The sequence below is a fragment of the Elgaria multicarinata genome, chromosome 7, assembly GCF_023053635.1.
Source record: "Elgaria multicarinata webbii isolate HBS135686 ecotype San Diego chromosome 7, rElgMul1.1.pri, whole genome shotgun sequence".
Taxonomy (NCBI): domain Eukaryota; kingdom Metazoa; phylum Chordata; class Lepidosauria; order Squamata; family Anguidae; genus Elgaria; species Elgaria multicarinata.
The window spans coordinates 98,793,127-98,809,785 of record NC_086177.1 but is presented as its reverse complement, the minus strand read 5'-3'; the positions used below and the strand labels follow the sequence as shown (position 1 = coordinate 98,809,785).

General features: G+C 49.7%; 1 protein-coding gene across 1 annotated transcript in view; it reads right to left on the bottom strand.

Moving 5' to 3' along the window:
* The window catches only part of TBC1D31 (TBC1 domain family member 31), a 34,716-nt gene that overhangs the window by 8,622 nt on the left and 9,435 nt on the right, over window positions 1-16,659 (bottom strand). Inside the window, exons 8-17 of the mRNA XM_063131113.1 lie at window positions 15,248-15,415; window positions 13,636-13,715; window positions 13,396-13,542; window positions 12,329-12,462; window positions 8,744-8,877; window positions 7,118-7,297; window positions 6,075-6,307; window positions 4,439-4,591; window positions 3,566-3,701; window positions 871-963 (exon numbers count right to left, since the gene is read on the bottom strand). Coding sequence (XP_062987183.1) covers window positions 871-963; window positions 3,566-3,701; window positions 4,439-4,591; window positions 6,075-6,307; window positions 7,118-7,297; window positions 8,744-8,877; window positions 12,329-12,462; window positions 13,396-13,542; window positions 13,636-13,715; window positions 15,248-15,415 — 1,458 coding nt within the window. The remainder of the gene's footprint in view (window positions 1-870; window positions 964-3,565; window positions 3,702-4,438; window positions 4,592-6,074; window positions 6,308-7,117; window positions 7,298-8,743; window positions 8,878-12,328; window positions 12,463-13,395; window positions 13,543-13,635; window positions 13,716-15,247; window positions 15,416-16,659) is intronic.

Genomic DNA, 16,659 nt, shown 5'->3' with positions numbered 1-16,659 from the left:
ATGGACCTGTGACATGATTGTCTGCCTCCCTACACACACACTGCCCCTCCACCCCTGCAGTCAGCCTTTAAAAGTGTCTCATTGAAAAAGCCAGTGTGGCGTAGTGGCTGGAGTGTTGGACTGTGAGTCGGGAGATCGGGGTTCTAGTCCCCCCTCAGCCATGGAAGCTCACTGGGTGACTTTGGGCCAGTCACAGACTCTCAGCCCAACCTACCTCACAGGGTTGTTCTTGTGAGGATAAAAAGGAGAGGAAGAAGATTATGTACACTGCCTTGGGTTCCTTGGAGGAAAAAAGGCAGTATATAAATGCAATAAATAAATAACTCGCCCCTCCACTTGGTACCAAAGGGTGGGGGGTTGCCATATGGGGGGGTAGCCCTTCTGTTCCCAGCAGCTGTGCCCCACGAAAATGCCCCCGCCTCTCTGCAATTAAGCTTTTAAAAAGTCTCGATTGGCAACGATGGATTAACGCCGTGTGCCTGGGGAGCAGGGACACCGTCATTTCCCCAATTAGTGATCAGAGCAGATGAGGCAGGGAACCTGGTGGGCTGGATGTGGGCCTCTCCCAGGCCGTCGCAGATGGGAGGTTCTCCATCCCTGCCCAAGTTCTTTGGCATTTTGTCTCATTCCTGATCCAAACAATAACGGGGCCAGATTTGCAAAGAAAGAATAAAAACTCCCATAAACCTCCTTGCTGAACAAGGAGACAGGGGGCATTCATCTTTGCTGGCAGAGAGAAATCCCCTGTCCAGATGTATCTGACCCACTGGCGCTGACCCACAGTGCAAGGACTGCGGCAAGGCATGAGCCCAGCAAGATGCCAGCCTTTTTCACCTCCTGCACTCCGTCCCGGGACCCGCCCGCCCGCACCTGCTCAAAAAGCCGTCTCTGCGTCTCGAGCTCCATCTGCCGCACTTCTACATCTTGAACCGTAGCGGCTGTTTCTTGCTCTCTCATGGACGTCTGGAAGAGACACAGGGAGTCAGGTCAAATGAGTGAAGACAGTCTTCCTTCGTTCCCGACATCTTCATCTAAATACAGTATTTTTCACTGGGTTTGCAAACCACGGGGTGGAGGGGAAAGCCATCTGGCAAAAAGGCAGGGTCTTCTGCATGGATCAGCCTCTGCCCAGGTTGCTGAGGGGATTGAATCCAGTAACAGCTAGCTCTTTAGGCCAAGGGAGGCTGAACCCATCCCACCGTGATGCTGTGTTAGGGCTGGATTCACATTCACTCCCAGCTGCTCGGCCACGGAGAGCGACCAGCCCCTTGCCAACCTTGAGAATGTGGCCAACGGGCCCAATTTTGGGGGAAATAACAGACTGCTCCAGGAGCCATTCCCTGAAGGGAAAGACAGCTGTTTGTTCAACACTTCACTTTTGGCTTGGTCAGTGCCAGAGAAGGACAAAGATATTGATGTTTGATGATAGGTGTGTAAAGGCAGAGGTTGGAGACAGGAGTTGGAACTGGCACTTATGCTGAATGGGATAACCCCACTGGGAACCTCGGCCAGCAACTTTCTAAGATGATATAAAAAAACTTAAGAAGGGTTACGCTGGATCAGAGCAAAATCCTATCAAATCCAGCGTTCTGTTACTGCAATTGCCAACCAGATACCTGTGGGAAGCTAATAAGCAGGACATGGGTGCAATAGCAGATCCCTGTTCATGATCCCCAGCAACTGGTACACAGAGATATACCACCCCTGACACTGGTTGTAACATAGAGCCATCAAGACTAGTAGCCATGGGCAGCCTTATCCTCCATGGATTTGGTTAATCCCTTTCTAAAGTTGTCCCAAATTGGAGGCAATCACAATATTAAAGAAGATTTGGGCATTTCGCTCACTGAAGAAAATACAATGAAACACAGCATGGGTCAAGCCAATGTACATAATAAACGCTGATGTTCCAGGTGACATCGCTCTCCGTTCTCCAAACGTGAACAGGTTACTGTGACTTTACATTGAGCAGGGGGTTGGACCCATTGGCCTTATAGGCCCCTTCCAACTCTACTTTTTTATTATTCTACGTCTGTGCATACTGAGTTTATGTCTGTAACTGTGTAGTCTTGTTATTGATCTGTGGTGTGGTAAGTACCTCTAGCATAAGAACGCTGGATTTGCATGTGTGAGATGATGGGCTGAGAGAGTGAGAAGTGTGTGTGTGTGCACTATATAAAGTCGGTGCTTGTGCCTGTGTGAGGTGGACAGGGATTTGATGCGAGAGGGTTTAGATCAGGATAGGATGGGTGAGGGACAATGTGAAATTGGGTATAGACCAGAATTAGGATTTTAGTATTGAGAACTGATTGAGTCTGTGGTGATTGTGCAAGGTTTCTTTGAGAGATTGATTTTGGAGTATTATGTACAGCCGAATAGAGAGGAACCAGTATCACGTGAGGTACTGGTTCCTCTCTAGTCGGCCCTGGTTAGGCCTCATCTAGATGTATTGCGTCCAGTTCTGGGCTCCACAATACAAAAACGACGCAGACAAGCTGGAGCGTGTTCAGAGGAGGGCAACCAGGATGATCAGGGTCTGGAAACAAAGCCCTATGAAGAGAGACTGAAAGAACTGGGCATGTTTAGCCTGGAGAAGAGAAGATTGAGGGGAGACATGATAGCACTCTTCAAATACTTGAAAGGTTGTCACACAGAGGAGGGCCAGGATCTCTTCTCGATCCTCCCAGAGTGCAGGACACGGAATAACAGGCTCAAGTTAAAGGAAGCCAGATTCTGGCTGGACATCAGGAAAAACTTCCTGACTGTTAGAGCAGTACGACAGTGGAACCAGTTACCTAGGGAGGTTGTGTGCGGTCCCCGCACTAGAGGCCTTCAAGAGGCAGCTGGACAACCATCTGTCAGGGATGCTTTAAGGTGGATTTCTGCATTGAGCAGGGGGTTGGACTCGATGGCCTTGTAGGCCCCTTCCAACTCTGCTATTCTATGATTCTATGAGAGAATCTATATTGATAGAACCACTTAAGAGTTACTTGTTTATTATTCAACAACTTATTCTTGTAATTAATGAAGCTTTCTTCGCTTATAAAATCCTACGCCTTGTTTGTAGCTGTGCAAGTGGGAGGTAATGAAGGAAACAGGACAAGGTTAGAAAGCATAAAGTCTCTGTGTCCTCACAGAGAGCGTAGGAAGGGTAGGGCCTGAGCCGTAAAGGTCCTGGTGAGGAAACCAAGCGTGCGCGAGAGAGGTGATTCTTGCTTGGGGGTGAGAAAGGCCTTAAAGGAGGGGAATTATCACCGAGGAAAGGTGGGAGCGCCACAGTGGGGGGCACTCACTGCATTAAAGGAAGATTTGGGCGTTTTGCTCACTGAAGAAAATAGTGAAGCGCAGCACGGGTTCAAGCCAATGAACATAGAGATCAGCCTTCCTCAACCTGGGGCGCTCCAGATGTGTTGGACTACAACTCCCAGAATGCCCCAGCCAGCTCTGCTGGCTGTGGCATTCTGGGAAATGCAGTCCAACACATCTGGAGCGCCCCAGGTTGAGGAAGGCTGATATAGATGCTGATGCGACATCGCTCTCATTTCTCCAAATGTGAACGGGTTACCTTTCTTGCAATTTCATCATCGAGTCGTTTGAGCTCCATTTCCCGCTGATCTTGCTTGTGTTTCAGAAAACGCCGTCTCGTGGCTTCCAGCAACTGCAGCTCCTTTACCTTCAGCTCTCTCTTCACAGCAGCTAGCCTTCAAAGGCCCCCCCCCCCCCAAACAACACAAATGAATTTTTTGCAATGCGTTAGATTTTGGGCAACTTCTGTCTGTTATCTGCTGTGGCTCTTCTCACTGTATGGGCCTGTTCAGAAGACATCTTAAACCCTGCTGGTTAAGGCTTTGGGCTAAGCAGCAGGGTTTAAGGCGTCTTGTGTGATGCGTTTTTGCTAAACCCTGCTCACTCAATTAGCACAGTCTGACCGTCTGCAGCGGGGTTAGCAGCTCTAAGCGTGGTTTAAAGTATTGTGTGTGACAGCTTGTGCTTAGTGCTAACCCCCAGACAACCACAGTTTCGCTAACCACAGAGCCTGAAGTGTCGTCTGAACAGGCCCAATGACTCACTCACACGTAGTCTGAACAGGCAAGTTCCAGTTTGCGAGACAACATCTTATAAGAGCCAGTGTGGTGTAGTGGCTAAGGTGTTGGACTGGGAGTTGGGAGATCCGGGTTCTAGTCCCCACTCGGCCATGGAAACCCACTGGGTGACTTTGCGCCAGTCACAAACTCTCAGCCCAACCTACCTCACAGGGTTGTTGTTGTGATGATAAAACGGAGAGGAGGATTATGTACACTGCCTTGGGTTCATTGGAGGAAAAAAGGCGGGATATAAACGCAATAAATAAATAATCTAAATCCATCTAGAAACAGCACTCCTACTAGTAAAATTCTTAAAGGCAGTCAGGACCAAGGGATACTAAAACGGAAAATACCTGCGCCTTTGCTCTGCTAGTTTCTCCTCTTCCTTAAGCAGAATCTTCCTCCTCTGCTCCTCAGCCTCACGGAGCAGCTCTTGGTTCCGGTACCAGGCTTCATCCTCCACTCGGCCTTCGATTGCTTTAGCTTCTATCTCATGAACCAACTGTCTGCAGAGAACGATTTCATAGTTCACGGTCTAAAGCAGAGCCCAAGCAATTCTACGATGCTCTCAGTTCAAAGCAGGAAACGGGATTTAATCTCTTTGGCTCCCAAACTGGCCAATTTGTGATCTGGCCACAGGGTACAAATCAGGAGTGTTGAAAGCTCTTTCAGCCCAAAGGCCGAATTCAGTTTTGAAGACGCTTTCAAGGTGGACGGGGCCAAAGGCAAAAGGGGCGGGATGAAAAGATCAAAAATACCAGAGTATTTTAGCTAAAGCTCTTACTGCCAGTGGCTAAGCCTTAGGAGAGGCGTTTCAGCCTTCTAGAATGGGAAAAAAAGAAAAGAGAAACCAAACTGAGCAAAAGCTGGGGAACACCAAATGGTTCAGCAGTTGGGGGACCGCAGAGGACAAGATTGGGATCCCAGGAGGGCCAGATTTGAGGCTCAGCAGGCCTGAGGTTCAGCATAAACTGAACGTGCAGGTAAGAGCAAGCTGTTAATAAACTACCAAAAATGCAGGCTGAACAGAAAGTGGGTCGTTGTACCGTTTGTCTAATCGTTCCATCTGCTTCAATGGCTACACAGAGACCTACTGGAGGCAGTGAACTGAAGAGCCAAGCCATTATTCTCTTGGAATGCTTTTGCTTCACACTCTGGCCTGGTTCGCACCGAAGAGCTACACAAGGGCTAAGTTCACAGGACACTTTTTGCAACAGTGGGGTGACAACTCCACTGTGGAGTTGTTACACCACCATTGAGAAAAGTGTTGTCCGGAGGGAAAACTCCACCCCATGGTAGAGGTGTTTTCTTTTTTTGAAAAACACTCCACCCTGAATCTCCATGCTGTGCAGAGGAGAGTTCCTGCACAACCGTTGTGTTCCATGTTGTGTGGAGGGCTCTGTGGAGTTTCCTGTTGAGTGGAGCTTCCCACTAGTCATTGAGTTCCCTGGCAAGAGTGGCAAAAGGAGGGAGCACCACTCTAGGAGGGCTGCCAGGTTAGTTTTTACAGCAATGGCTGATGGGATACCATTGGGAGGACTGGGGGAGGAGAGAGGGTGGAGGAACTGTCAATCAAATGCTGTGTTGGCTTTTACTCCACTCTACAGGAGGCCACACCCACAGAATAGTGGAGTTTGAACACGTTGTGTGGCGAGTACCCCTACAAACTCCACGAGTAGAGTTTTCCCATTGAGTAAAGTGTTGTGGGGACTGAGCCACAGTCTCCTGCATAATCCAGGTCAGAAGTGTGAAGCAAGACACAGTTCCATTGTCCCTCTCTGGCCCAATGCTGAGATATAACAGACAGGATATGTATGAGCGTGCGCCCAAGTCAGTCTCTACAAATTTGGGTGAGAACATCTTCAAGTCCAATTCTCCCTGTAGTTGTGACGTCCCAATCCCCACCCCAACATCAAACCTGAGTTACCCATTCCTCTTTCCAAGGAAAAGGCTGCCCTCCCCTCCCCAGTTCCCTCCTGCCGTCAATACCTCTCTCTTAGATACTCAAGTTCATCCTGCCTGATTCGCTCTCGCTCTTGAGACTGGTAATCCACAATGAATTTGGGATACTTGTTAAATATTGGGTACTGTCCCTTGGTTAGCGGCACAAAGTCTTCCAGCATACGGCGCGGATGGACATCTGCCGGGGTGCACTCCATAAGGTGGTAGGCCTCTTTGATCACAACATTGATATCCAGGTTGTTCCGATGATGAAAGAAATACTGCAACGAAGATGAACTTCAACTTTTAAATATTTTTTTAAAAAAGAGATGGACAAAGAGAATTTGATTCCAGTTTGCTCAACTCCCAGGAATCATGCAACTGAATGATTAACTGGATATTCTGTCAGGATCGCTGCCAAGCACTCCAAAAGATTTCAACCCCCTAAGCTCATGGGACTGCCAACCCTTTCCCTGACAAAGGCTCTGTCCCACGGCTTTAATGCTGCACGAGAAAAAACAATCCCAACAGCTTGAAGTTGTGATGGGGAACATGGCAGCACGTCTCCCACCAAAGGAGTCACCACACGGTGCCCTTTGCCTGTTGTCTGCATTCATTTAGCACAGGGGTGTCCAACCTCTTTCAGCCCGAGGGCCGAATTCAATTTCATAGAAGCTCTCAGGGGCTGCATTCCAGTAAAGGGAGGGGCCGGAGCGAAAAGGGGGCAGGGCAAACCCTCCCAAATACCAGCATATTTTAATGTAAAGCTCCTACTGTCAGTAACTAAGCCTTAGGAGAAACATTTCAACCTTTTAGAATGGGAAGAAACACACGCAAGAGCTGGGAAGGCATCAAACGATTGGCGGTCCGGGGAAAGGGGTGGGGAGCGATCCGGCGAACACGAGAGGGCTGGATTGGGGTCCCAGGAAGGCCGGATTTGGCTCATGGGCCTGAGGTTTAACATCCCTGTTATAGTCTGTCCACCTATTTGGAACACAGCCAAATTCACGTACCCAGAACGCTCTCCTGAGAGCAAAGGAAGCCCCATCAGTACAGGTACCCATCCCTGGTTTAGATAGCAAGATGCTTACCTCAAAGTCCTCTTTCTGATTACAGTGAAGCAAAGGAGCCCTGGAACATATAACGTAAGCCGCAACCACCATCAGAAAGTAGGAAGGATGGTTGGAGAAGACATTGTCAAACATTTTCAGCCACTCCTCCCGCGTCAGAACCTCGGAGAACATGGTTTCCAGAAGAGGCCAGGCGTAGACCTAAAGTCACATGGAGAAGTCAGTTAGTGGCTGTTGCATCCTGACTACAGCAACACGAGACAAGCCTAGACAGGCTCGGTTTTAAAAGGGTCTCACAGTTTGTCTCACAAAAAGTGAGGGTTCCCTTGTCAGTTGCACTACTGCCTCCGTCAACGGGCAGCGTCTCTGCTCAGGCTTTGGTGGGGAAGGGAAACCCAGCGCTCCAGGAACAAGGACAAAACTGCAGCACAGGGAGTTGGGAAGCAGTGCCGTCCCATCAGCTCTGCAGAGAGATCTGCTGCATCATTTTAGAAACTCCGATTTAACGTTAAAGCCTGGTGCTTGCGTGTGCTCATTTCCTCTGCCCTCCCAAACCCTTTCCCCCCCCCCTGTTGTCTAAGAACATAAGAAGAGCCCTGCTGGATCAGAACAAGGGTCCATCTAGTCCAGCACTCTGTTCACACAGTGGCCAACCAGCTGTCGACCAGGGACCAATAAAGCAGACATTGGTGTAACAGCATCCTCCTACCCATGTTCCCCAGCAACTGGTGAACACAGGCTTGCTGCCTTGGATACAGGAGGTAGCACATAACCATCAGAGCTAGTAGCCATCCAAATTTATGTCCATCACTACATCTTGCGGTAGTGAGTTCCACAATTTAACTATGCATTGTGTGAAGAAGTACTTCCTTCTATCTGCCTTGGATTTCCCACCAATCAGTTTCATGGGATGACCCCAGGTTCTAGTATTTTGGGAGAGGGAGAAAAATGTCTCCCTGACCACATTCTCCACACCATGCATGTCTTTTAACTTGTAAACCTGGAGGCAAGGGCAGACTTGTTTTGACTGATTGTAAGCCATGCGGCGAGCCTTTTCGGCTGAAGAGCAGAATACTCAAAATAAATAAATAAATTATTTATTCAGCCACACATGTTGAGGAACTGTACTAAATTCACCTGCAACTGTGGGATACGACAGTAGTTTCTTTTGTAGAAACAGTGATCTATTTGTTCCCCCAGGGTAGGCCCAACAATGGAATTAACAATGGAATCCTATGCATGTTTACTCCGAAGGAAGCCTTAATGTGCTCAACTACTCCCAGGTAAGTGTACATAGGACTGCACTCAAGGAAAGTTTGTCTTGAAGACTGCCATGCAGGCGTCTAGAATAAAATTAGTTAGGCACAGAATAGCAGCGCAGATGTGGGCAACACACAGCCCCTTTCATAGAATGATAATTTCTGGCATATACTAGCTAACTGGGCAATTCTCTGGACCAGGATGACAGAGAAGTATACAGAGCCAGCGGAATCCCTCAATCAAAACTGAACTTCAGGAGATCGCATGGTTAGACTTCTGTTGCTTTGGGCAATTTGTCCATTGAACAATCCCATCCCGTTACTGCTCTACACGGTAACGATAACACTATGCTCAAACCCAGGTCGATTTTTTAAAATTTATTTTTACCTGCGATGTTATATTGTAACTCATTAAATGCTGAAGCAGTTCTTTGTCATGATGCGCCAAGATGTTTTCCACCATACTGAGGACGTTGATGGGAGGATTTGGAAAGAACTCGAACCAATGCTGGCACCAATTCACTAAATAAAGAGAAAAAGAAGGGGAAGAAAGAGCTAATCTTGCTACTAACAATAGCTCAAAAGCGCAAAAAGTTAGCGGATGCACCATGGGGCCCCACCTTCCTCCCCCACGCACCCTTGTGCACTCCATTCAGCATCTGAGTCCCAGCTTTGGATCCCCCATGGTCCAGCGTGTGGGCAAGAGGAACATGGCCTTGGCCAGCTGTGCTGGAATGCCTCCCAACAGAGGCCCATAAGGCCCTGGTGCTATAGGCTACCTGCCACCTTCTCCCAGCCTGGCACCCTCCCAGACAGGCTGGACTGTATTTCCCTTCCCCCTACAGCTAGGAGTTGTAGTCTAACATGTTCAGAGGGCGGCCAGTTGGGGAACGCTGTTGCTCATACATCTTCCGGTGCCTGGGGGAGGCCTGACTTTGTAAAGATGCCTTTAAAGGAAAGCTGAACTGATCATCATCTCTATTCGCTGGTTTATTACATGTAGGACCTACAACAAAATGTTGCTGTGTGGCGGGCTCCTGTTCAGTGTTCCAGCCAACCATGCCCTCTGTCAATGCACTCCATTCCATTACCCCTTCCCTGGTTTTCCATTCCCCCCCCCACAACACACCTACTCCCAGCAGTTTATTTATTTATTTAAGCATTTTTATCCTGCCTTTCAGCCAAAAAAGGCTCTCACGGCGGCTTACAAAAGTATTTCTTGACAGTCCCTGCCCACAGGCTTACAATCTAAAAAACATGACACAAAAGGAAAGGGGATTGGGAGTGAGGAGGAGTGGAAAAAGCAAAGCAAATTCAGTCGCTACATTCTTAGTTACAAAGTTCAGCAGTTGGCAGCAGGAGGGAGGGGGCTCTCAGCTGGAGCTGGACCCAGGCACGATGGAGAGGTGCCTGGCTGCTACTTCCTCCCTCACTGGTGGCCTCTGCAGAGGCAGTTGGTAGCAAGAGGGTGGGGGCTCTCAGCTGGAGCTGGACCCAGGCACGATGGAGAGGTGCCTGGCTGCTGCTTCCTCCCCCACTGGTGGCCTTAATCAGCACTCTACACTCACTGAGCATTCTTAGTCCTCATCAGGCTGTCGTCAGTGGGCTTTCTCACCATAAAAATTAAAAAGAAAGAACTTCTGCAGATCTTGGGAGTTTCCCAAAGACTGCCAGTACGTTTCTCTTGTGCATGGATAGTATTGATTCACAGAATGCTAAATTCTATGCTCTCTGTGTAGCACTGGCCTCTGGCATCATATGTGCCTTATTTGTGGTGGCACCTCGACTCTGAAAAGGAAATACAACTGTACCAACTTTGTTTTCACCTTTGCATCAATTTAAAACGTTCCTTTTTGCCCAAGCATTTTAATAGTTTGTGTGTTTTTCCATTTAATGGATAGTTGTTTTTTATTGGTTTGATGGTTGGAGTGGTTTTTCTCCCTCTTAATTGGTAATTGAGGGAGGGAGGAAGCAGCAGCCAGGCACTTCTCCACCGTGCCTGGGTCCAGCTCCAGATGAGAGCCCCCTCCCTCCTGCTACCAACTGTCTCTGCAGAGGCCACCAGTGAGGGAGGAAGCAGCAGCCAGGCACCTTTCCACCGTGCCTGGGTCCAGCTCCAGCTGAGAGCCCCCTCCCTCCTGCTACCAACTGCCTCTGCAGAGGCCACCAGTGAGGGAGGAAGCAGCAGCCAGGCACTTCTCCACCGTGCCTGGGTCCAGCTCCAGCTGAGAGCCCCCTCCCTCCTGCTACCAACTGTCTCTGCAGAGGCCACCAGTGAGGGAGGAAGCAGCAGCCAGGCACCTCTCCACCGTGCCTGGGTCCAGCTCCAGCTGAGAGCCCCCTCCCTCCTGCTACCAACTGTCTCTGCAGAGGCCACCAGTGAGGGAGGAAGCAGCAGCCAGGCACCTTTCCACCATGCCTGGGTCCAGCTCCAGCTGAGAGCCCCCTCCCTCCTGCTACCAACTGCCTCTGCAGAGGCCACCAGTGAGGGAGGAAGCAGCAGCCAGGCACCTCTCCACCGTGCCTGGGTCCAGCTCCAGCTGAGAGCCCCCTCCCTCCTGCTACCAACTGTCTCTGCAGAGGCCACCAGTGAGGGAGGAAGCAGCAGCCAGGCACCTCTCCACCGTGCCTGGGTCCAGCTCCAGCTGAGAGCCCCCTCCCTCCTGCTACCAACTGTCTCTGCAGAGGCCACCAGTGAGGGAGGAAGCAGCAGCCAGGCACCTCTCCACCGTGCCTGGGTCCAGCTCCAGCTGAGAGCCCCCTCCCTCCTGCTACCAACTGTCTCTGCAGAGGCCACCAGTGGGGGAGGAAGCAGCAGCCAGGCACCTCTCCACCGTGCCTGGGTCCAGCTCCAGCTGAGAGCCCCCTCCCTCCTGCTACCAACTGTCTCTGCAGAGGCCACCAGTGGGGGAGGAAGCAGCAGCCAGGCACCTCTCCACCGTGCCTGGGTCCAGCTCCAGCTGAGAGCCCCCTCCCTCCTGCTACCAACTGTCTCTGCAGAGGCCACCAGTGGGGGAGGAAGCAGCAGCCAGGCACCTCTCCACCGTGCCTGGGTCCAGCTCCAGCTGAGAGCCCCCTCCCTCCTGCTACCAACTGTCTCTGCAGAGGCCACCAGTGGGGGAGGAAGCAGCAGCCAGGCACCTCTCCACCGTGCCTGGGTCCAGCTCCAGCTGAGAGCCCCCTCCCTCCTGCTACCAACTGTCTCTGCAGAGGCCACCAGTGGGGGAGGAAGCAGCAGCCAGGCACCTCTCCACCGTGCCTGGGTCCAGCTCCAGCTGAGAGCCCCCTCCCTCCTGCTACCAACTGTCTCTGCAGAGGCCACCAGTGGGGGAGGAAGCAGCAGCCAGGCACCTCTCCACCGTGCCTGGGTCCAGCTCCAGCTGAGAGCCCCCTCCCTCCTGCTACCAACTGTCTCTGCAGAGGCCACCAGTGAGGGAGGAAGCAGCAGCCAGGCACCTCTCCACCGTGCCTGGGTCCAGCTCCAGCTGAGAGCCCCCTCCCTCCTGCTGTCTCCTGTAACTGCTGAACTTTCCAACTAAGATTGTAGTGCCTGAGTTTGCTTTCCTTTCCCCCCTCCTCCTCCTCCCTGCCAATCCCCTTTCCTTTTGTGTCATGTCTTTTAGATTGTAAGCCTGTGGGCAGGGACTGTCAAGAAATACTTTTGTAAGCCGCCATGAGAGCCTTTTTTGGCTGAATGGCGGCATAAAAATCCTTAAATAAATAAATAAATAAATAATTGTACGGTTTTTATATTGGATTTGTTTTAAAAATGCTGCGTACACCACGCTGTGATCCCATGGTGGATAAAAGGTGGCAGATACATTGTGAAAACAAACGAATGTGCAGGTTGCTTCTTGGAAGCCATTTAGAACATGATGATGTCAAATCCTTCATGAGACAAGAACCACGCTGCCCCTAAAGAATGCTCTGCGGTGCAAATATGCTGGCCGTTGCTCTGAAAACCTTTCCTTACCTATCACAGTCGCAACCACCTCGAAGCAGATGAGCTGATTGTTCTGGAACAGCTTGACAAAAGGGAAGGCCAGCAGCGGCACGTAGGGCATCTCGCCAAAGATGGTGGACCAGTGAGCGAGAGCAGATAACGTCCTGTACGCAGAGGGAAGAGGCGGCTTAGAAAACATCGGCTAGGAAAGATCTCGCGTAGCAAAGAGTTAACCTATATATGCCCTGGAATCCAGGATGCTTTTAAAAGAACGGCATCAAGGAGCGTGCTGGTTGGGAATTGACTGAAATACGGCTGTGGACAGTACGGGTGCTTCCAGAGGGGGCTTTTTGACAGGTCTCAAATGCGGAACTTTTCAGGAGGCCGACCATGATGTCTTGCATTTGTGACCCTATTATGTTTTTTATTGCTTCTTCTGTCTTTTTATTTACTGGGAGGGACGGAGACTGCGAAAGGCGGAATTGTTGCACAAGGCTGTTTGACTGGAGATGGCAGGAGTCCATCGCCGGGAAGCAGCCGAGACGTGCTAGAAGTTCAGACCGAACACACAGGGACCGCGAGAGGCCCACCCCCCACGGGAGACTTCCACCCATCACAAGTGCCTGTCTAAATCCATTCAGAGCCAGTTCACACGACAGACTGAGATAGGGAAGTTCTCCGGCTGTTCTCGCCTCTTGGCCACATTCAAGGCTTACAGCTGAAGCCCTCGTCAGGCCAGTTGCCAAGCTGGATTAAGCTTGTCACAACAACGGCCTTTGGATTGGCGGTAGAACATTTGCTCCGCGTGCAGAGGGTCGCAGGTTCAACTCCCGACACCTCCAGTTAAAAGGATCGGGCGGCGGGAAAAATCTCTGCCCGAGACCTTGTAATCAAAACAGATCACACTTCCCCAACCTGGCACTCTCCAGATGTGTTGGGACTGCAATTCCCATAATTCTCAGCGAGCAAACTGGCAACGTTCTTAGTGTGAACGAACAGAATAATACAGTCAACTGGACCGTGAATATGAAATCAACTGCAGCATGCGTATGCTTCTCTCCGCCCCCACCCCCCCTGGCCCAAATAGCCATATTTACCTTTGTAAGACTCTCAGAAGTTTCCTGCTTTTAATGGGGTATTCGCTCTGAAGGTGCACAAAGGCCGAATGAGTCCCTTTATCTAACAAGCTGCTGAAGGCCAAGTGATTTTCCGGGAGGTGAAGTAAGGACCGCCAGACAAACATCCTGCAATTACAAGGCAGATTTGCAGAGACAGGCTGATTCCATTTAGTGGGGCAGAAGGAGAGAAATCCGGTGTGACGCATGCCCCCCACGCACCTGTATTTGGCCGGATACTCCCCAAATCCTTTCAGCAGGGCCAGCAGCCGCTTCTTGTTCAGCCCGTCCGGCAGCTCGTTCTAGGACAGGACCGACAAGGTGATTTCTCGCACAGACTACCACGACTCTTCTCCCAGAACCAGGGGAAGCTGGTGGCTCCGATGTCAGTGGGGTGGTGAACCCGCTCCGGGAGTTTCCGTCAGAATCTGGTTCTGATGGAAACCCAGAGCGAATTCACCGCCCCACTGACATCAGTGCCACCGGCCTCCACTGCTCAAAACACTTTCCTGCATTTTGAAGTTCTCAGCTCACGTGATCTATTTCTCTTTCTCATTGCGATCAAGTTACCCTTTTTTCTGTTCTCCACACTTTTTATTCTCATTTTATATGTCAATATCTTCTATTGATTTTCAGTTTATTTTGTATAAAGCCTTCTCACTCTACTTTTTAGCCAAAAAGGTTCCCACAGTGCCTTACAAAGACCAGTAGTAAGAGTCCCTTCCCACAGCTGTACAATCTAAATGTCATGACACACAAGGAAAAAGAGATAGGGAGGGAGGAGGAGAAACACAAGTCCAGGCACCAGTTCTTATAGATAAAGTTGTTATAATCAGCTGAGATGGAAACAGTTCAGGTACCTAGTCCGACATTCAAATGGCTACACCACGCTTTGTAGTAGAATTCCAAAGAATGAGTTTGTCGCTGTAATACAGGTCAGGGACGGTCCTATGCTGGAAGCAAGCTGAGGTAGCTACCTCAGTACTCACACGTCGATGTCATTTAGGGCTACAGTCTGGAAGACAGATAGATCTACCGCATGAAACACAGTCCACTGAGACGTTCTCCTGGGCAAGCCTCAATGAAATTAGTCAGGGATGTAGAACAGCACAATAGTGTATGAAGAATCCAGACAACATCATTGTCAGCCTGATGGATTCCAGTAGGGTACTTTTTGCACTTTTTTGCAATACAATACAACTGCAGCACCAGCCTGTCTTGTACAGACAGGAAAAACACAAGTGAAGCTTTTTAAGGGCTTCTGTGTATTTAGTTAAATGCTTCCTTTTTTGCATGTTCAGCACAATTTGTTTCATGAGAAGAACAGATAGGTGATTAGTGATGAACAGCCTATTAATTGTCTTGGTATCTGCTTTGGTTCCTGAAAGGGGTGGAGAAGCTTTAATTACTGACTTCCTCTTATTTTTTTCTTTTCCTTTTTAATAGTGGAACAATACTATTTCACTATAAAAATGAAAAAAAACTGAAAGGGAATTGGCAATTACAGCCTCCTCATGTGAGCACAGAAACCAATGCTGGAAGAATTAAGAAAGCCTATTCAAGGAGCAACTAGAAAGCTTTCCCTCCCTAACTTTTCCAGCCAGGCTCATCAGGAAGCAATAAACTAGGCTAGCCCTACAAAGAGGAAACTTCTAATTAATATTGCTGAGAAACTTTGCTGAATGGGACTTATTTAGGAGTAAACCTTATAGGAGGACCATGTCCAAAGGGAAGAGCATTGCTGGATACTGCAGGACTTTATTAAGTGCTACATGGAAGCTCTTGTTTTAATTCTACTTCCAGCTAATCACAGAAAAGCAACACATGTTCTTACCTCTTTATCCTCATGCGACGTGTCCGGCTGTGGCCGTAACACTTTGGTTTGGATTTTGCCCCCTTTTGATTTCCATGGCCTCGCTGAGATTCCAGATGTCACTCTCACGGTAAGCTTGTTCGTGTCTTTCGATGACTCTTCAATTACTTTAAACAGAGGTGGAGGCGGCTGAAAAGCACACGATTCAGAAAACTGGATGAAAAGCCTCCAGCCCTGGGATGAAGACTGCTACAGGGGATCCTCAAACTTCAAGAAAAGTCTAAATATTTTCATCACTGGGCCTGTTCAGGCAACATGCTAATTTGCTGCAAAAGGGTTAGGTCGCAAACCCTTTTGCAGAAAATGGTGAGTGTGTTTAAACCGTGGTTATGGCATGGTTCACACAACACACTGGCTGAGTTTGGACGACACACTAATCAACTGTTGTTTCCCATTCTGTTCCTATTACCCACCCCCCGGTTGATTAGCATGTCATCCGAACTCAGCCACTAAGTCATGGTTCACACGTCACGCTAAGCCTTAACGTTTAGCTCAAAATGCTTAACCACCGTGGCTTAGCGTGTTGTCTGAACAGGGTCATGGTCTAAATCAGCCATCCTCCGGACAAGTTGGCCTAAAACTCCCATCAACCACAGCCATCAAGGCTGTTGATCATGCTGGCTGGGAATGATGGAAGTTATAGTCCAACACATCTGATGGATCCTGGAAGATGGTCTCAGAAGGTGGTGCTGGGGGGACGTCTGTTCCACCCCATGGCTATTAGCCTGTGGGGTGCTGCAAGGTTCTGTCTTGCCCCCCATGTTTTGTAGCATCCTCATGAAACTGCTGGGGGAAGTCATCAGAAGGTTTGGGCTGAAGTTCCATCAGTATGCAGATGATCCTCAGATTGATCTCTTGGTTCCATCTACACATCCCAGGGAGGCCGTGGAACCCTTGGACCAGTGTCTGGAAGCTGTTTCGGGGTGGAGGAGGGTGAACAAACTGAGATTTAATCTCAGAGGTGCTGGGGGTTGAGAAACCAACTATTCCGGATGGAGTTTTACAATTGATCTTAGATGAGGATTACAGTCTGGGAGTCCTTCTAGACGCTGCCTTAGTGGGGAAGCCCAGGTGGCTGCGGTGTCCAGGAGTGCATTTTACCAGCTTAGACTGGTTCACCAACTGAGGCCCTATCTGGGAAGACGAACCTTGGCTCGGTTATCCATGCCTAGTGATATCCATGATGGACGACAGTAATGCGCTGTACGTGGGGCTGCCTTTGAAGGAGGTTTGGAAACTTCAGCCTGTGCAGAATATGGCTGCCTGAGTCTTGCTGGGGGAAAGGCAGTCAGATCATATAACATCTATACTGTGCCAGCTACACTGGTTACCGGTGTGTTTCTGAGCCCAGTTTAAAGTGCTGTTTTTGATCT